The 20,474-nt window shown below is 36.1% G+C and overlaps 2 protein-coding genes across 4 annotated transcripts; one reads left to right on the top strand and one right to left on the bottom strand.

Annotated features, from left to right (window-relative positions):
* LOC109708248 (fatty acid amide hydrolase) lies at positions 521 to 9,817 on the top strand. 2 transcript variants are annotated; one of them, XM_020229916.1, is made up of 21 exons: positions 521 to 622; positions 808 to 964; positions 1,116 to 1,225; positions 1,356 to 1,416; positions 1,879 to 2,066; positions 2,532 to 2,661; positions 2,751 to 2,828; positions 2,918 to 3,065; positions 3,740 to 3,852; positions 3,935 to 4,010; positions 5,199 to 5,270; positions 5,530 to 5,581; positions 6,235 to 6,315; positions 6,389 to 6,472; positions 6,570 to 6,673; positions 6,788 to 6,880; positions 7,074 to 7,142; positions 7,392 to 7,456; positions 8,434 to 8,495; positions 9,033 to 9,128; positions 9,486 to 9,817. In XM_020229916.1, exons 2-21 carry the CDS (start codon positions 883 to 885, stop codon positions 9,546 to 9,548), a joined length of 1,827 nt encoding a protein of 608 aa, XP_020085505.1. In that variant the 5' UTR covers positions 521 to 622; positions 808 to 882; the 3' UTR covers positions 9,549 to 9,817. The 2 variants fall into 2 exon arrangements, with proteins under 2 accessions (XP_020085505.1, XP_020085506.1); XM_020229917.1 differs by having other exon boundaries at positions 607 to 622; positions 812 to 964.
* On the bottom strand, positions 10,439 to 17,946 carry LOC109708249 (phosphoglycerate mutase-like protein 1). Of its 2 annotated transcripts, XM_020229919.1 has the most exons (10): positions 17,564 to 17,946; positions 16,439 to 16,500; positions 16,212 to 16,319; positions 15,245 to 15,324; positions 13,640 to 13,802; positions 13,142 to 13,216; positions 12,939 to 13,027; positions 12,753 to 12,872; positions 11,014 to 11,058; positions 10,439 to 10,913 (listed from the first exon to the last, which is right to left on the bottom strand). In XM_020229919.1, exons 1-10 carry the CDS (start codon positions 17,703 to 17,705, stop codon positions 10,799 to 10,801), a joined length of 999 nt encoding a protein of 332 aa, XP_020085508.1. In that variant the 5' UTR covers positions 17,706 to 17,946; the 3' UTR covers positions 10,439 to 10,798. The 2 variants fall into 2 exon arrangements, with proteins under 2 accessions (XP_020085508.1, XP_020085507.1); XM_020229918.1 differs by lacking the exon at positions 13,142 to 13,216 and having other exon boundaries at positions 17,564 to 17,945.

Genomic DNA, 20,474 nt, shown 5'->3' with positions numbered 1-20,474 from the left:
AATAACAAAATAACTAGTTTTTTTTTAAAAAAAAAGCAAGGGGAATTCGCCGGTCAAGGACTTGTTGAAGTGAGGACGTTCCCACGAGCTTGGGCCATAGGAGAAATTATTTCTTACTCCCTGGACCCTGTCCACCCTGTCATCATCTTTAGACCCGCCGGTGATCTACTTCCTCATTCAGATCTCAATTAAAAAAATGTCTGGAAATCCGTCCTAAGTCAGGCGCACTCTTCCGACGACATGATACCGTTAGATTAAGAGAAGAAAAAATATTATCACTCGAAGCATACGAAATATATGTTTCTTTTTTACTTATGTTTTTTTTAAGTAGGACGAAAAAATTAAAAAGCTTTCTAGTCATGTAGCACTCTAGTACTGTGCACTTTTTTCTTTTTTTTTTTTCCGCAATTTCAAACAAAGTTGAAAATTATTGTGTATTTTAGAGCGGGGTGGGGTCGAATGCTGATTGCTGACGGGGTGGGACGTGTTTAGGCAACTGTTCTTAATATTTCGATTGGGATCGCCACCGCGACCGAGGAGGCAAAGCATTTAATTTAATCAATCGTCCCACCATCTTTTTGCGCGATTAATAAACGCAGGAAAAAACCAACCCGAAGACAAAGTGAGCAAGCAGCTATTATTATTTCCAACTCCCTCCTGCTTCCTCCTCCTCTCTCGCATTCTCCATTTAATAATAATATATAATATATATATATATATATAATATAATAATAATTAATAATTAATAATTAATAATTAACGAACACCCTCTCCTCAATCCTCATCTCGCTTTCCCCGTTCTATTAGCCAGTTCTCCTCGTTCCACACACATCTTCCGCTCTCTATATCTGGGAGAAGAGAGGAGAAGAAGAGGCGGCGGCGATGGCGAAGACGAAGCGGATGATGACGCCCGCGGAGGAGGTCGACATCTCCGCCGTGAAGTACGATCCCCTGCGCCTCCAAGGTGCTCGATTCCTTTCGATTCCTTGCTGTTTAATTTGAGGTTTCTCTAGCCATTAATGGCGGAGTATGCTCGGTTCTTTTCTCTCTTCTCTCTCCTTCTTCTTCATGCGTGTGCTTGCTATATATTTTATTCGGACGTGCTACATGTACAGCGCCCCACCTCACGGGTTTCTCGCTGAAGCTCTTCGTCGCGATGATGGAGGCGCCGCTCCTTGGCGGCATCATCACCTCCTTCCTGAAGAAGCAGAATAAGATCCCCGAGGTACTCCTCTCCAATCCAGTATTCCATCTTTAGGTTTTTTTTTCTTCTTCTTCTCGTTTTCTCTTTCCTTTTTTCCTTTTTTTTTTTTTTTGCTGAATTTTGGACCTCCCTTCTCTTCTGTCCCTTGCAGTTGCTGCAGCACACCGTGATCCCCGAGAAACCCATGTATCGCCCCGAATACCCTCCTCAAGGTACGGAGATTAGCCTTTTCAGGTTGAATTCCATCATTAGTTGCTATATCCAATGTGGAATATTAAGTTTTGTTGAATTCAATTCCATATGTTCATTTAACCTAATTATGTTATTCTTAAGTTCGCTATTTCTTAATTCTGTAATCATAATAGGAATTGCTAAAATACGTCTTGTTTGATTGACCAATGTATCGCCGATGGGTAAAATTCTAGTTGATCATTACTGTCTGAAGTTTTGGTCCTTTGGGCAATTTGAGTCTCTTCTTACAAAGTTGAATGTGTAATGCTGACGACTTCTAATTAGCTCTGTTTCTTTATCTTGTACTGAAAATAGTTAGCAGGCAAATTGCTAATGAATATGCTCTACCATGATTAGAGCTTGAAATTAGCAGGCAGATTATAGGTAATTAAGGTGTAATTTATTGCTTCTGATGCTTCTATACATGTCTTGAGAATTTTCAGAGCCGGAGCCAGGTGTAATGATCTTGGATGAAGACAGGGACCCTGTTATGCGCCTTGAGACGGCTGTCCAGTGTCTTCCCCAGTACGATCCATCTCAGCATTGGAACAAGGATCGCTCTTCTTTTCTCTATTGGACAATTCGTGACTATGCCCATGCTTATCGGTCTAAGATCACAACCCCATCCATTGTGAGTTCCTCCATACTTTTTACTTTCCTCTTTTATGAATGGCTATGTGTAACAAAAAGTGGGATCCGTGGCTGGGGTATAGTCAAAGTATAGTCAAAGATTCTCAAGTTGTTTGAGAATTCTTAAGAAATTCACTTATTTTTGGCTGCACGAATTTTTCGCTGGTGAATCAACATTGACGAGAAAAATATAAGAAACCATCGAATTCACTAGTTATCCAAATATTTCAAGGGTTTATGAGTTTTTCATTGCTAATGAATGTTTAATTATCTTATACGCTTTTCTTAATTTGAATATGGAAGGGAGTACGAAAAACATATATTTAGTACGTATTTACTTTTATACTTTCTGAATTACCTTTGAATTCTTTCTGATTCATCAATTTTGTTTCGAATAACAAAGTCTTTGTTCTTATCAAATTTATCCCAAATTCAAAACTTGTGACTATGTTCTGGAGAAATATAGGTTGCAGACCACCTCATTTCAGCGGTGGAAGAATGGCACAGTAGGAAACCTCCCATGCCAATGCTGATCTATTTTAGTGCAGATGATGTAAGAAAGCAAGCTGATGCCTCCACAAAACGATTTGAAGAAGGTACTGCTGATGTATAGGAAGTGAGCAAATGCCAATTTTGATCTATTTTCGTTGTTCTCGACTAATTTATTCATATTTGTCATTCATAGGAAACCCAATATCCATCTTGGATGGGATTTTTATGGCCATAAAGGATGACATAGACTGCTATCCATATCCAACTAAAGGTCGGATTAGGTGGTTCTTTGTTACTCTTTCCTTGTATAGATGATCTTGATTTATTTACTCATTCCATCTTAGAATACTCTTGATTCAGGTGCCACAACGTGGTTTGACAAGGTATATACTGTGGAGAAAGATGCAGTTTGTGTCTCGAGATTAAGAAGATGTGGCGTGATTCTTATAGGGAAAGCAAATATGCATGAGCTAGGACTTGGAACAACTGGAAACAATCCAATTTATGGGTATGGCTTATGCAGTTTATTTGTTCAAGAGCTGCACGTTCATGATTCTACTCTTCATAATTTATGTCTCTATGTTCTTTGAGCTGCAGCAAATCACACAATCTGGTACTTCATTGCTAATAGTTAGATAACTAATTCGAGATCTTGAGTTTGGACTTTCAAATATTGAAAATTTTATCTCTGAATGTACAAATCACTTCTGCATTTCCATATAGTCTCAGCTGTATTTCTGCTTGGAAGGCAAAAAAGGTGTGGCTTAAAAGTATTTTTAATCAGTGAGATACATGTAGGAATCTTAATTCTTCTGTTAGAAGAGAAAAGTTGCTTAATGTCAATTCCTCTTGATCCTTAGTGAATATTTCTCAAGGGAAAAACGGACAATAGTTATTGTTTGCCAATTTTTATTTCCTTCAAGAAGTGTCTTTGTGGATATCTTGGTTGGTCAAAACCTGTAAGATATTTATACATCACTTTGCACATTAAATATATTTTAGTAGATCTTATTCATTTTTATCGAGACTAGTGTTCAGTTTTTTATAGTTTGTTTTCTTGAACATTTTTTGTTGATTGTCTGTTTTTGCTACTTCTGCACAATCAGTCGCCTTCTCTAAATTCTGCCCATGTCATCGTCTTTAGTTCATTAATACTTTCATATTATTATTCTTCACTTTCAGGACAGCAAGAAACCCACATTCAATTGAAAGGTACACTGGTGGTTCATCCTCTGGCCCAGCAGCAATTGTTGCATCTGGGCTATGTCCAGCGGCAGTTGGAACTGATGGTGGAGGTTAGTAAATACAAATCTTGTTAGTTTGTAAATCCTTTATTCTTGAAGCCCAAATAGGTATTGAATTTTCTGCATATGGCAGGTTCAGTTAGAATCCCATCCTCGCTTTGTGGTATTGTGGGCTTGAAGACAACTTATGGGCGGACTGATATGGGAGGGTAAAGTATTCGTATATTGATCATATTCTATGAACTTTTATAGTTTTCTAGTTCATGTAAATTGATGACACATGAGGTCTTACTATTTTTAGTATATGCAATTCTACTGTTGATTCTTTCGATTGTTACTAACTGGAGTAAGAAACTATTGATTACTTCTGGCTCGTTGGTTATAACTTGTAACTTGGGCTTGAAGACAACTTATGGGCAGACTGATATGGAAGGGTAAAGTATTCGTATATTGATCATATTCTATGAAATTTTATAGTTTTCTAGTTCATGTAAATTGATGACACATGAGGTCTTACTATTATTAGTAGATGCAATTCTACTGTTGATTCTTTCGACTATTACTAATTGGAGTAAGAAACTATTGATTACTTCTGGCTCGTTGGTTATAACTTGTAACTGGTCAAATAAAACTTTAAATTGTTGCTGGTCTATAAATCTATCCATACAAATTCTTTGTAGAGAGGAGAGCTTCAGAGTGTAATTTTAGGGCTATATTTAATTCTAGAAATGGCTTGCCGTTGAGTGATAGAGGGCAGCACTTGCTATCTTCCTTTAGAGTTGGGGAGGAAACATGACCATAACTCCTTGATAGTTTCTAGCATATTACTTGATAGTTTCTACTATGCTATTGATATTCCTTCATTTTGTGCACCATAACTCCCTTTCTTGCAATTTTCAGCATAAAAAATGATCTAGAAAAGCAAAACGAGATTCAGGGTGTAATTTTCTTTCGACAATCACAATAAAGAAAAGCATAATTCAATAGCATCTAATTATTGACGGAAAGCAACACTATGATTAATGGGCATGCTTGGAAGGATGGATTTAGAGCTGTTCCCTCCTTACATTTGAAGAGATATATGGCAGGTGTAAACTGGTACTAGCCTGTGGCAGAATAAATTCTACTACCCCGAACCCAGTAAATTAAGTATTATATGCATTCCGTTTTAGGGATCTGCAATTTTCCTATTCACTGCCTTTGACAACAGAAAATGAGGACTATCAGGACTGGTGAATTAGGAAACAAATAGATGTCTATTTGTAGACTAGCTTGTTTTCTCTTTTCAGGGCTTTTTTTTTTTGTTTATTACTTATTGTTTTCTTGGTTTTCTTTCCACACTATCATAGATCAGCATATGCTTCAGTGATTATTCGCTAACATTGAGACATTTTTAGGTCATTATGTGATTGTGGGACTGTTGAAGTTGCTTCTCCACTTGCAGCCACAGTTGAGGATGCTATGCTAGTGTAAGAAGTTTCTCATGCCGAAAGAAAATCTACATGTATTATTACCCACTGCCATTCCACTAGTCATATGAACAAAATAAATGGTTTTCTCAATTTCTTGCTGGATATGTTCATTATTTTATTGAATGAACACATTGTTAAATGTTAAAAATGTTGCATATCTGTCAGTTTTGTCAGTTTTTGACCTCATTAATTGGGTTGTCCCTTGCAATTACTTGACCAAAAGGTCTCAAATCAGTGATTTGTCATTAATTTTCAGCTACTCAGCACTGGCGGGCTGCTCTTCAGATGATAAGATCAGTTTGAGACCAGTAAGAAGACGCAGTTTCTTGTTTAATGGATTCTTGACAATGATTTATGTGTAAAATACAGTTCTGTTATTGTTGCTTATGGTGATGCTGATAGATAAATTGGTTTGTTTCCTCAAGCTATCATAAATTAATGTTAGTAGCTTTTTTGCAAGCATCTTCCGAAAAATTGATCACCAACATGTCAATCATGACATGATGCTACAACACCTTTTTCTACTATGCTAGAAAGTAATCTTACACATCCATAATAATATTTGGGTGGTGACTGAATGGGTATGCTTAATGGCTATTATGTTCATAAATCAATACGTATACGTACCATTAAGGAAAATATTCTATCTGGATATCTTCATGTGATTTGACCTCCGTAACTCTGTACGTGTACAATGACCTTAATTACATTGGCCTATCAAGCATAAAATCCTCATATGTAACTAAACCTGTAGGTCTTTTCGCTCCTTAGGTAATCTTCATGCCTACATGGTTGTTTAATTTAATATTCCTTCTTCTGTAGCTAGATGCATGATAGTTACTCCTTTAGTTTCTTACACTCTATGATCTTATTTTTCTTGTTGAGATTCACAAAAAAGCATGATCAATAATTTAATAGCCACCTGTATTTTACAAACTCTTATGACTTTGTTTACTTGCAGTCACCTCTTTGTTTGCCTAATATATCATCGTCTGAGAATTTGAAGATCTTGCAATCAGTGAGACTAGGAAAATATTCAGAGGTATGTATTTTAACTTTTTAATTGGACATACCACCTAACGTGTGATTGGTCATTGAATAATTCTTCTTTGTAGTGGTTTCATGATGTTGCCAACAATGAGATCTCCAACAAATGTGAGGATGCCCTTAATCTGCTCTCTAGTACGTTTGGATGTCAAGTAAGTCCTACCTTTTGTATACTGTATAAACATGCACAGAAAATAAAAGCTTGTTTGTCTTTCGCAAGTTGGTAACATTTTGTTTTCTTGCTTCAAGATAATAGAGATAATTTTGCCGGAGCTAGAGGAAATGCGGACTGCACATATAGTTTCGATTGGTTGTGAGTCACTTTGTGACTTAAACCCTGATTACTGGGAAGGGTATGGGCACCTAACTTATGACTATAACTTTTGTAGGATGTAGCTTTTCTCCCCCTACCTTAATTGATTTACTTTGTTCTTTGTAAGTTAAAACCATTTTCTTTCATTCCCTAGGAAACGCACTGAACTAACACTTGATACTCGTACAAGTTTGGCTCTCTTTGGATCATTCTCCGGAACAGACTATGTTGCTGCCCAACGCCTTAGGTGAGTAAATTAAATGTAGATGAACATGTCTTACAGATGACCAATTTACGTCTTCTTTCTCTTTAACTTTGTTTGCTAATAAGATGGTTATCTTTTTTTGTTAACGTGATTAGATTATATATATTTGGGTTATGTAGATATATGAGTTTCTATATATTTCCACATAACATTTCTTCTGGCATGCTTTACGCAGGAGAAGGATAATGTACTATCACATGGAAGCTTTTAAGAAGGTTGATATAATTGTCACCCCCACAACTGGGTAATTTTCTTGGGTTATTGTTATATTATTCATCTTGATAATACTTTGCCTGTACAAATACATGCAGGATAAGGCATGACTTCCATTTGTGTAATTTTCTATTATTCAACATTTTGTGCTAGTATTAGTGTACATTTCCATGGCATCAGAGTTGCTTTATCCAGCATAGTCTCTCTTGAGATACCGTTTTGGCAAAGCTTTTTCTTAAGACATTAAGAAATAAACATGTGACAAACCCTTTTTTTGCAGCATCACTGCACCAAAAATACCGCCAAACGCTCTCAAATACGGAGAGTCTAATTATGAGGTTTCAGGTAAGTCAACTGTATTTCGCTTTTTCAGTACTTTTGGATTAAAATCTTACAACTGTATCAGTACAATATGACGTGGGATGTTTGCTCATGTGTTTACGTATTTCATGTAAACATCAACATTATTGGGATTTAGATTCTACTAGTTTCTACATGAATGATGCACTGCATCTCCCAAATATTCTGGTGTTTCTGGAACTAGCTATTCTATCCATATTGACAGGTATAGGAAATGAGGTAGGAAAGCTTCAACTAGGCTCTAGCGCTTGGCCTTTAACTATCAAGAACACTTGTAGTTTTGGAGTATATGATTTCAATTGAATTTGGTAGCTAAATGGTGAACATAATATGATACTTTTTCTTGCGTCTACCACTTCTGCTTCCTTGATACGTTAATGTCAATTAGGCTTATAACTTATGGCTAATGGGTAACCTATTCTAATTGAGATTTCAAATGCTTCCCTTCATGTCTCAACTTTGCCGAAGTTATTTTCACAAATAGTTTCATCTATTGTTTATCCACAATGGAGTACATGTATAAAACCAAAAAAAAAAAGATAGAAATCCACTCACATATGCTTCTTGGTAGTTTGACTTGGACTGAAAACTTTATGTCATACTATACGTGATGTAAAATGCAAAAGTGATTGTGAGAGTGTTAGGAGTTAATATTCCTTTTGTATAATTGGTAACATAAGCTAGAGTGCATTCAGATTAGTCCTGCAAAACTTTTTAAGGAAGAACACTTGATCATGTTCTTGTGGCGAATTAAGATGCTTTTGTATGAAAAAAGAAAAAGGGAAAAATAAATACATGAGAATATGAGTTCTATCTTGTGAAATTTACACGGATTCTGCAAGTTTTTTATGCTGAATGTCAATATTCTAATATTTCTGCAAATTCTGTTTCTTCTATAATGCCGGAGAAGGTCAATAGCTTATTCAACATTTATGGATGTGGTCATAGTTTCTTTGTTACAGGTTATCTCATGAGATTTATTATAGCAGGAAACCTTCTTGGTCTACCGGCAATATCTGTTCCTGTAAGTAGAGAATGTTGTTTCGTGTATAATGATCTTACTTCATTAAGTTCAACTTGCTTTGGAAGTTTGTGTATCATTGTGATCACTTTGCGAAGATAAAAATTTAATCTTTATGGCTGGAAGATTTATGATTTGGATATGCTCTTCATGGAAACCTAAGAAATCCACAATCATATATTAGCAGTTTTTTTAAAAAAAGAAAAAGTAAAAAAAAGATGTTATGTTCTTCCTAGCCAGCATATATTGGAGATATCAATTGGAAGGCTACAAAAAATAAATGTCACATAGAATCTAAATTTTCAGTGTTACTATTAATAGCTTTAGTTTCCAAGTAAATAGAAATGCAACTCTGGAGTTGCTATGTTTAGCTTTTTTTTATCGATCAGCAGGAGACAAAGCATACTCATGCTAAGCTTGTGTATAATGTGAATAATTAAAACCGACGTTACTAATGCTTTTTAAGGTTAGCTTGCATTGTATAACGTGAAATCACATACTCATGTTTAGTCTCTCTTTTATCCTCTTGCTGTTATTCAGATAGGACATGATAAAGAAGGACTTCCGATAGGAATCCAACTTATAGGCCGTCCATGGGGTGAGGCTACCTTGCTGAGGGTGGCTTCCACTATTGAGGTATCAGTTCACAGGATCTCAAATATGTTTCTTTACAGTTGTTGCTATATCGTCCACCAATTCCACTGTTAGTGGAGGTGTATTAGTATATGAGATTCTTATATTGTGAAGAAATTGTTAAAAAATGTTGCAAGAAGCAGTCTGTTATGCATGTACCAGATAAAATATGCAGCTGATCTGGGTTAATACTAAGAAATAATAGAGATCACAGTGGAATGGTATTAGGTAGTTTCATCTGTTTAGATCATGGGTTATTCAGCAATTAATTATCTCAGTGATGATTAGTGGAAATTAGTAATGCTTATCTTTCGTTGGCTTCAATTGCTTGATGTAACATTCTTTTCTCATGAATCTCAGGAACTCTGCTTTAGTTCTAGGAGAAATCCTTCCACATTTTACGACATGCTCAAGGGCATTTGACACCGGCTTCTCTACTTAGAGGCAATACAAGTTATGCAGGCTGTCAACAGTCGCGGAGGATATGCATACATCTGTTGAATTTCTGGTTTAGTGCAAACATTTCTTATTGGATGTTCTGAAAATTTGTAAGTTTCTTTTAGAATTTTTCTAAACATTGAATCGTGGGCTGATTGGCTTATATGAGCAACCCAAAAATAATTTATAGTTGATTTGTCTTGTGCCAGATCCATAAGATTATGTAGTATATGCATAAATGCGGGTTACTTCTACAAACCATTTTGTAGCTGTTTTTTTTTGTTTGGGAGAGAGAAAAAGATAGCTTCTCTTTCTTTTTTCTCGTTGTAGAAATGAGTTTAGCTGAAAATTTAAAATAACTAAATTCAAACTTGAAATTTAAAATAGTGACTATTAAATTTTTTGTCACTTGTGATAGGAATGGTCGCTATCCGTTTTATAGCTGTTTTTGTTGGCTGTGTTTCGTTTTGTTTAACTTTAATATATCCTCCATCTGTTTTCATGATCGTTATGAGATGATTTTAAAGAAACTTTTGATGAATCCAATCTATGGTAAACAGATCTAATTTGACTACAGACTACAATAAAAATGGACCTGCCAAGGCATGCTGAGAAGATAGCCAAAGAGAGCCTTGTCATAGTAGCTGTGTTCCTGCACAACATAAACCAGACACCGATACAGACAAAAATAATACATCAATTGGCCAGAACTTGACGCACATCTACATGCCGTCAAACATAAAACTTCCCTTCACTGCTACCTAACTTTGTTCCATTTACTCTTTAAATGATGCTTAGTAACTGATGCAGAGGCAACAAATAATAGGGGATGAATGGATGCATTAGCAGTCAACATGGAATCCCAACAGGCAAGAACTGGAGAAACTGATCTTTAACCACATAACAACACCATAGCATCATCAAAAAGATGTATCATCACACAGCTTTAATGTTCCGGAATTTGCTTTTCAGCAACTTAGGAGCATAATTTCGAGCTGCATGAACTTACAAAATCAATGCAATGATGTAAATCTGGATGAGCAATCATTAATTCTAATACAGGGGAAACATAATATGTTAGACCTCAATGAATTGCTTTGGGAAAAAAATAAATAAAGATATCTGAAACTACTTATTTGAGCTCTCTTCAAAAGCCAAGCACAGAAGCAAGGGGAGTCTGTAAATCGACCCCTCGCAAGCCTCAGTAGGTAAGTGTTGATATCAGTATCGCAGTCCTAGTTTGCATGACTTTTCTCAGGTTGCTTCTCCTGAGCAACATCACTTGGAAGATCGAGCCCCTGCGGAATCTTCCCAGGATAGTTGTAATTGGAGGAATCCAACCCAAGCATGCTGCACAAAAGGATCATAGAGAAACACTAGCATCATAATCATCATAATCAAGGCATGCTAAATGAAGGAAAACCTAATAAATTTCAGACAGAAATCTCACCTTCTGTCAACTAGCACCATGGATCTTAGTTCACAGTTGGCAAAGCTGTAGAACAACAAAGGTTTTAATATATTATACTAATTACCAAAAGAAAAAAAATCAGTCTTTCTATCCTCTTAGGAAGATATAGGCGTATTTAGCCTAACTTTTCAAAATTTAGGGCCAAAAGTGAATTTTTCGTCAACAAAGTATTTAGCAACCTCTTTTCTAAAACCTCATTCTGATTTTAAAAAATAGTTTTTTTTTGTAAATTTTGATAGAATTTGATTATGTACGTTGACTAATGAATTAAATACAATTATTCAAACCCAAAAAAGTAGAAAGAATCATAGTAAATTTTATAAATTTTGGTTTATCTATTAAAGTTAAATATATTGAATATTTTAAATTGAGTCAATTGATAAGTTGAAAAATTATTAAAAAATATATCTAACTATTATCAAGGTTTTAAGTGCCCATCGGCACAGGCCGTATCCACCGTGCCGTACTGTGCCAACAAATTACCGGCATGATACAGATCCCGTGCCGATGGCACGGCTCAAAACCTTCTATTCTTTAAATTAGTAAGTAATTTCCTCAATAAAGTTCGAAAGATATGATAAAAAGACATAATAAATAATTAGAATATTTTGTTGTTAAAGAAAATAAATATTTCATACTATTATGTGTCGGCACACAAAAATTTTTTGACCGGCACGCATTGGCACGGTTCGGCACGCACTGTGCCGTACCGCGCCAGCAAGTTTCCGGCACGACACTTAAATCCTTGACTATTATATATATCCGCTTGTTTATTTATTAATAGAAAGTTTAAATGAATTGTAAAATCATAAAATTATTTTATATGTGGTAGAGGTAACCTAACCGCTCTATGTAAAAGGTGATAAGGATTCACAAATATAATTATCAACTTCAGGTTACCAAACAGAGAATATAACTGCAGTAATTGCATTTCCAGAGAACCAAACAAACTAGGTGTTGTTAAAACTACAGCATTTCCAACTGCATGTATTTTTTACTGCATTATATTTACAACTAAATCCTTTATTATTCCTCCAGAGATAAAAGCTATGATCTAAATACAAGGGACTTGTTGCACCTCACTAGCACCGTGCTGGCTAATGTGGGACGTTAGGACAAGCATGCTAGCGTCAGTAACTACGGCTTAAACATTTTGGTCTGTATGGCTATAGGTCAATTCGAATCACAAATACATGCAGGTAGTTATTATTTAGGATGATGCCTAAGCCACTTTGTAGGGTACTACATCAAAGGTGTTCTTCTTGGTCTGCAACGAAAGTAAAACGCCAAAAATGGTGGTACTACGAATTCACTTTGACAGATTGTCATGCTTCTAAATCTTATAAGGGTGTGTATTAAGAGAAGATTGGGGCATGTAAATGTAGCTGAGGATGTCAAATCTAGACAGGAGGAGGTCCTGTTTGAACTCAGGACCTCGCACAAGAGAGTGGGTGGTACCACCATTAGGTAACTACCAATTGTAGGATATGAGATGATAATTAGTTGCTCCTCATTCCTAGCTAAAAGTCTATGTTACTTCCCTAGTAATTTTATCTCTACTTGATATACAACAGTCTTGATTTCAGTTTCCTATCGTCTAACTTTAACATCTTCCATGAGGTAAAAGTTTAGGCTGACAAAAAAAACAAAAGAGAGAGTGCGAGAGAGCAAATGTTATTCTCCAGTATTACAGAATGAAAAGTCGGCGAGACACTTACGACTTGCAGATTTCCGCTTCAATGGTGGGATGGCAATCCTTCCCAAAATTGCTTAAGGTATGAGATAGAAAAGCACTGTGAGTAACGATTGCTATCTCTTTCTCTTCTCTCGTCCACAGCCTGTAAATTCAAATAGTATACAAGACCAATTTTATGAAGCAAAAGTTCATATGAAGGAAGATATACCAATTGATGAACGACATTCCCCTGGATGCAAGGTCTTCATCTTTCTCTCTTACATCAGCCTTCCAAAGAACATCCACATCACTTCTTATCTGTGAAAGAATGCCAAAACCTATAAATTAGATATTTCTATGAGAAAGGCGATGTCCTCAGGCATTGATAATTATAATGAAGGAATTCTCAATTGATAGCAGAGGAGCACTCGCCAAAGAAAAATCAATTGCAGGAAAAAGAGGACGATAATCAGATATACTCCTCCTCTTGTCACATGGGTGAACTCCCTGCAGAAAACACAAACCTTTCAACTTAAGAAAGACAGCCCATAATTTAAGTAGAGCCATCACCACTAGCTTCGGTAAAATGCAACATTTTTTTATCCAAAATAAAGTAATTAAAAGTTGAAAATGCCAGGTTCATTTCTGCACAAGAAAAACAAACTAAACAAAGAAATCAGGGAGGAATCAAAACAAGCTCCATCAGCTAGCTTTAATAGCCTACTCTATGCAATCCATAACAATATTTAAACTTAAGATACAAGAGAACACAGTGATACTCACAAAGAACCCAGTAAGACTAAAGAACGGTCAATGTGAAAGATAGAATATAAATATATATGCGCCTAATAAAGAAGTTGACAAGAAACCATTGTAGTAATTCACAGGATTTTTAAGGATCTTTATTCATCCAAAAAAAAATAAGCATACCAAGCGTTCTCGGCATTTCTCCACTGCAACAAAACGTGGGCAATTTAAACTTGAAATCGCAAGATGGTTACTGTTCCCAGCATTTTCTACCATTAATGGTGGCACATTAATTCCATCAGTGTAACTCTCGCCGCCAAACACCCCCACTGCAGTTTGCATTGTCCTGTAACGTAAGTTAACCTTATCATAACATGGTTTAGTCTGATCTGCTGTTGAGTTCAGACACCTTCATGCCTTGTTAGAGCTAATAAATTAAACAACGGAGAAATTGAATGAAGAAACTTAATCCCCAATAAATATTGAAGTGTGCTAATCAAATGGAGTTCATCAAAGTTAGCACATTCTATGCAGCTGTCCTATTTGAGGCATATGTTTTATGTGACACTGATGAAAAAGGGATGAATACATCCAAGGACAGCAGCAACTAACAATCTCCAAAAAAGAGCTGCAACAAAAGAAAAAAGGATGTTCAAATCAACTGTTTCAGATATAAGATCATCAACCGTTCTAATCTAAAGTCAGATGACACCCATAGCCTTGTTGCAATTTGATGCCTTACTCTCCCCACCAGATTGACTTAAATTGAGATGTGCAATTAACTGACTCAACAAACTTTTTGCAGTTATCCCCTCAGTGCTCGCATTGTTTAGCTGCCGACCCAGCAACCCCACTGTGTAAACAATCTGAATATATCAAGTACAATCAAGCCTCACCACGCTCGTCACATCCACCTGAAAAGTTGACCAGACCATATCGAGGGTTGTCCCATGGAATAGTTAGACACATGTTACATTCACAATAAGACGCATATTACATTCACATGATAGCCAATAGCTCTTCACCTTTAATACGTATTATATGGCAGATTAACAAACTGTTTGGATCAAGGTAGAGGGCTAGGAACATAAAACAATTGTCATCAAAGGTGAGCTCCCATAATTAATGTGCAGTTCCTTTCAGGTCTCTTGCGACTGTCAACAGTCAACACCATTTATTAGCACAACTGATGATATGCCTACTTTTGAATAGCTGTAGTGTACGGCAATTTTTATCCCTTACAGATGTATCATGTACTCTATGTATGTAATTGGCCTGATATTAAACTAAAATAGCTGTGTGAGTTAGACAGAACTAATTACATCTTGTATACTCGAATGGGTTACAAATGCAAACACCTTCAAGAACAAAGCAGGCTACTACATGCCCCAGCTGAGCTTCTCGGAGGGGGGCATGACATTGCGTGAATGCACATTAGACCAAAACTTTGAGACTGCCGTACGTATGTCTTCTTTGATAAAACATGAGCGCTCCAATGTAGCATGTTCTTACCAAATGTTGGATTATCAAATTTCCATGCATCAGGTTGCATAATGGGCTTAGAAAAGAACCAACAAAACATGCCAAAATGTAGCTTGAACAAGACGAGAATTTTCAATCAAGTTCAATATTAGCATCCTAGAAATTCCTTTCAAGCATAAAAGCATTTGATGTTATAGCCAACCAACTATTTCTAGAATTAATAATTTGAAAAGGAAACTGTGAAGAAAATTCAACAGAAGTGCAGCATGCACAATAAATGCAACTCAAGATAAGGTCTTTCTTTACCTTAGCAAAGGGGAAGTAATTACTAAATCAATCTTCTTGGCAAGCCCACATTTATGAACGTGCTTTCGCAGATTACTAACCTGTTGGATAGAGCAATCACAAAGGAATCTTAACAATATAACGAGCAAAGATTAAAAACAATGTTGCAAGAACCAAATTATTGACCTTCCTATTACCTAACAGAACATCTAAACGGTACTAACGTAGTCAGAGGAAGTACTGAACGTAGGAAGAAGCAGTTGGCGTCACAAAATTTTCTTTTCATGTTTACTTACGTTTAAGTATAGCATCCCTTCTATGCCTGATGGCAGATATGTTTAAATGATTTAAAATATAGCAAAAGCTCTTCTAAACACCCAAGAGTTAGATCCCAGATAGTCATTTAGAATAAACTCCATCTATGCCGGCCCAATTTGTCAATATCAACAGAATTCAATATCCTTAAATTATTCTTAGGTAGCGGGTGATTCCGTAAAGCACAAAAGCAGCAAAAAACTTAACGCAACTCACAGGTTCATACTTTCCCGGATCTAAACGCTTGATTTGGATTTTCAGCAGCAGTGGCACATTTGATAAGGTTTTGTTTCCTTATTAACGGATATTTGTAAATATCTATTGACGTACAAAATGTGAATTCCAACTTTCAGAAGGAGCAAACAGCTTATTATGAAATGTTGATTACCAAAATGACAAATAAAATTGCATAAAAAAAAAAAGAATGCATGGTCTGAAGGCAAGTCAGTTCCTTGCACTTCCACTGACCCTTCTCTTGTAAAAGACAATCTAACCACATAGAGTGAATGGAGATGTAACCGATCCAACCACTTCCTCAGCATTTAATACAACGCAACAAATTCATCACACCCAAAACATGCAACCAGTGAAAATGAAGTGTGAGAAAAAAACATACATATATATCTAATTATTTTACACTCTTCGTTTGTATCACAAAGCCATGAAAACCTACCTGCTCCCACCCAAGCGGGGTAAGATGAGCATCAAATAGTTCAGGAGATAAATATGCTTTATAGTCCTTTTCACCCTTCACGTTATGGATTCCCTGTGCATGCCTGACCTGAGCATATTTTGAGCATAATCAAATGCAAGCTAAAGTAGAAGGACCACAGGGATGTATATAAGATTATTAATGTGAGACATTCAGTCGTCACATCTAAACAATCAATCATCACGGACCAGGTGAAGAGTTTTACAACGGTGCGACGGATAAAGGGTTGAACCAGTACTTCCAGCCATTTCTGCAGGAAATAAGTCATGGAAAATTCCTAGAGCGTTAGCTGAAGAAACTTGCAAATACCAAGAACATCACCAAAATACGTTTGAGGAATTGCCAACAAACAAGCATTTCCGTCACTTCATACAAAATATATTCACCACATTTTGCAGGGAAGTACGTGATATGACAAATGAGCCACAAATACTAGATGATATGACTACTTTGTATTTAATTAGACGTTACTCATTTTTGTCCGTAAATTTTAGATCATGTAGCCTTCTTCTCGTCTTCTTCATTTCACCTGTTGCTTTATCCTTCTCCTCCAACTTCTTTCCCTCTTTCCTCCACTAGCCTCTCCTTTTTCTCGCATCTATTTCTAATTAAAATAGAAGTGATTCATTGTGCAAATCCAACTTTTGATGCAGAAATCTGCACGTATCTGATATGTGCACCATTCAGGTTTCGTTAGTTTTGTGTATCCCAGTCCTACAACTATTCAACTTATTATTTTTTGTTACTTCAAGATAAGCTATCCGCCATTATCGAGGGGCAAGATCAATCCACTAGTAGGCCCCAAATCTGATTTTACCGAATCCAATGGCGCTCTCGTGGTTTCCAGGCAAACTAGGGCACAAAAATGGAGGGAGCACTACCAATGAAAACTGAATGTAAAACGGCATGACCATACAGCGACTCCGTTCGCCATCAATCAGAAACGCATCTGAGACGAGAACATAACACTAACACAGCTCCACGAACAAATTTTGTAGTAGCAGCTAAATCTCACTACCATAACCGACATTCTTGGGCTCATCTTAGCCTTCAAAAACCGCATTCTACAGCGCCCGTATCAAATCATAAAACTCGTGGAACATGATAAGATCTGTCGCATACGGTATCCACAGGACGTCGAGAATCGTAAGGAAATCCATGAAGAATCGCGTTCTCAAGCATCAAAGCACACAAAAGAAAAAGAAAAAAAAAAAAAAATCGGGGCACATCATCGTATTCAAGAGAAGAAACGGGATAGGGTTAGTATCGATCGAAGCAGGGGAAAGAGCGGAGAAATGGATGCGACTCGGAACCTGAAGAGGCGGCAGAGGAGCAGCGGAGGAGGAAGGGGAGAGGGCTGCGGCTGCGGCGGTGTGGGGTGTGGAGCGGCGATCGTAGTTTCGGAGGTGTGGTGGGCAGGAGAGGAGAATAATAATAAGAAGGAAGAAGGGTCATGCTCCTCCTCCTCACACACTCCCGGATCTTATGGAGAGGAGCTTTCCTTCTTTTTCCCTTTTTTTTTTTTTACGGGCCTCGAACTTTGTGAACTTTTTTTTTTTTCCTTTAGTTTTCTTACCTCTCTCTCTCTCTCTGGCTGCTCCACGTTTGAACTGGTGACTGGCCACGGGCCACGGCACTCGGAAGTCGGTGAGTGGGCTCGGACGACCACTTCGGAAATTCCGTGTCCAAGTTGCCCACTTCTTAATTTATTTACTCGTCTTTCTATTGTATGAAAATAGGTCGGTACTGCTGTTTTTTGGCCTCCCTCTCAATTGTTAGCAGCAGTTTAGAATGAATGAATATATATATATATATATATATATATATATAGAGTAGAGCTAGAATACTTGTAAAAGTATCACCCAAGTGATACTTGTGTGTTTTTAGCCCTTGGATGGAGAGATGTGAGGTTGAGATGATGGTGGTAGATGGTGGTACGTGATGGTAGGTGGAATAGTGTTTGATCCAAGGTCTATTAGTAATCAAAAAGTAGATCTAATGGCTAAAAACACACAAGTATCACTTGGGTGATACTTGTAAAAGTATTCTAGCCCTACTCNTAAAATTTTGAATTATGAAAGAAAAAAAAATTTAAATGTCATATTTTTAATTTACAGAATAAAAAAAAATGTATGAGAAACATCAACATAGTATTTCTACCAACACCCGAGCCCGCTCTACTAATAAGTACGTGTAAAACGATAGAAACGAATCAAAATGGCAGAAATTCAAAAAAAAACGTTTTTATGTGCAACGTGATTTTGGGTAAACAAGTCCATCGAACAAGCCCATCAATATAAATGGGCCAAGTCCTCAGTGAATTAGACCTATGGCCTAACAAGGTATAATGGGCTTGTTGGGTGCCGGTTAGGGATTGAGACCCTATCTAACGGTACTAGGCAAAACAGAATTGGCACGAGTTTCTCCGGTTTATATTAAAATTGTAAAAATAATATATCGTAACTAATTCATTACCACGAAAATAAAAAAATAATATATCATAAATAACTCATTGCCACGAAAATAAATTTTTTTCGTCATATTTTTTTACAACATTTAATGCAATCTCTACGCAATTCCAATTACATAGCTTTAGTAGACTTATACGGCTTGGTTATGGATGTGTGTTTACTCTCCAATGTCTATTCAGAGTAGTCCTAATTGATCAATATTGATTTTGTTTTCTGTTATGTATTCTAATCCTCATTCTTCTCTCTTGATTTTGACTGGATAAATCAGCGCATCTCAAGGTAATCTTTGTGTATCTGCTCAAACATGTGGATTAAAATCTAGTCATAATTTTCTTATAAAAAAAAGACATAAGACAATTAATTGATTCCTTTGCTTTCATCGTTTAATTAACCTAAACCTCCACTCAGTCCCAAGTCTATTTAGTGAAAATATGCATTTATATTGCAAGGCTGTAATTTCTTACTTGCTGATAATATCAAAATAATACATGCTCATTAATTAGATCAAGCAGTTGGATTCAAAAAGTATTTTCGTGCAAACATCATATTCAATATTTATGCAACCTAATTGAATTAATGCAATGGAATTGATCTTCTTCTTTATAGGGCGAAAGTAGTTTGTGTGTCGTGCCAAAGATATATTGTATTTGCTGGAAAAATAGCAAAGCCAGCTCTATAAATATCAATTCCGGAACGAAACTTCTTCTTCTAATTTGTCTAACACAAAAGGAGTGCTACGTGCCGTGCAAGTAAGTACAATTTGAATGGATAGCATATAATAATAATGTACTATTCGGATTCTTTTTAACTACCTGATAGCTCCACTAGCTCTAGCTCGTTTGCATCCCCATCATGCAATGTTTTTTATCAATTCATGAGTAGCGAGACTCTAACTAGGCCAGAACATCATTTAACGTATATCAGATAATATGCATCAATGCCGCAGCAGCAATCCTCACATATTATTTTATGTGAATAATTTGCCTCACCACTAAGCACAAACCAATTAATTATCTTAAAATTCTTTTATATGTTTGGTATTATCCTCCGACTTTCATTAGATTACTCCGTTTGAATGTTAAAATATGTTATATTTGAATAACTTATTCAATACAAAATTTTGCTTGTGTAATTGGAGACAAAAAAAAAAAAAATGTAATTTTTGTTTTTTGAAAAATCATGTTATATATGATTTGGTAGAAAAATATATTTCACCTTTTTATTCTAAAAAATCGACTAAAAAGTGAAATAGATTATTCCATTTTAGATATTTAATTATATTTCTTATCTATAAATACTATAATTTTTAAAATAAATTTGAAATGAAATATTTATGTCCCTAAACAGGGACTTAATCTCTTTGACGTAGCTATAGAACATTTGTTAGTGTAATGATCCGACATAGGCATGTATACACCAGTGTACTCTGCTTCATGCATTTCCTTTACATGGTCTTGGATCCAGAATCTTCCTTATCTACTGATGTTCTATAAGAAAGAAATTAATATTCAGAATCCCCATCTTGCACTCTACCTCGTGTGTCAAGGAAAAATCAAGTCTCAAGAAAATAGTGCTGCCCCTGAAGAATCTTTTTTCTAACAGTACTCGTTTAAATTGTTTGCAGAGTATACGATGAAAATTAATCATTTACTAAAACGTGATTCACAATAACTAACATTTTGACATCAACAAACTATGATGGTCGTAGCAACCAAAGGGAGGAAGTACGATGTGCATTGGTTACCACATTAAT

Source organism: Ananas comosus, linkage group 3 (genome assembly GCF_001540865.1).
Source record: "Ananas comosus cultivar F153 linkage group 3, ASM154086v1, whole genome shotgun sequence".
Lineage (NCBI taxonomy): Eukaryota > Viridiplantae > Streptophyta > Magnoliopsida > Poales > Bromeliaceae > Ananas > Ananas comosus.
The sequence above is the reverse complement of the archived record's forward strand: the minus strand, read 5'-3'. Positions and strand labels throughout refer to the sequence as shown.

What these genes read in the sequence shown, in the direction of transcription:
- LOC109708249 (XM_020229919.1), bottom strand. Translation starts at nt 17,705, where the DNA reads ATGACCCTTCTTCCTTCTTATTATTATTCTCCTCTCCTGCCCACCACA. An exon ending in CTCCTCTGCCGCCTCTTCAG is followed by an intron (nt 16,501 to 17,563) that starts GTTCCGAGTCGC and finishes TATTTCCTGCAG; the next exon opens with AAATGGCTGGAAGTACTGGT. An exon ending in AGAAATGCCGAGAACGCTTG is followed by an intron (nt 13,217 to 13,639) that starts GTATGCTTATTT and finishes TGTTTTCTGCAG; the next exon opens with GGAGTTCACCCATGTGACAA.
- LOC109708248 (XM_020229916.1), top strand. Translation starts at nt 883, where the DNA reads ATGGCGAAGACGAAGCGGATGATGACGCCCGCGGAGGAGGTCGACATC. An exon ending in CACAAAACGATTTGAAGAAG is followed by an intron (nt 2,662 to 2,750) that starts GTACTGCTGATG and finishes TGTCATTCATAG; the next exon opens with GAAACCCAATATCCATCTTG. An exon ending in GTCTAATTATGAGGTTTCAG is followed by an intron (nt 7,457 to 8,433) that starts GTAAGTCAACTG and finishes TCTTTGTTACAG; the next exon opens with GTTATCTCATGAGATTTATT.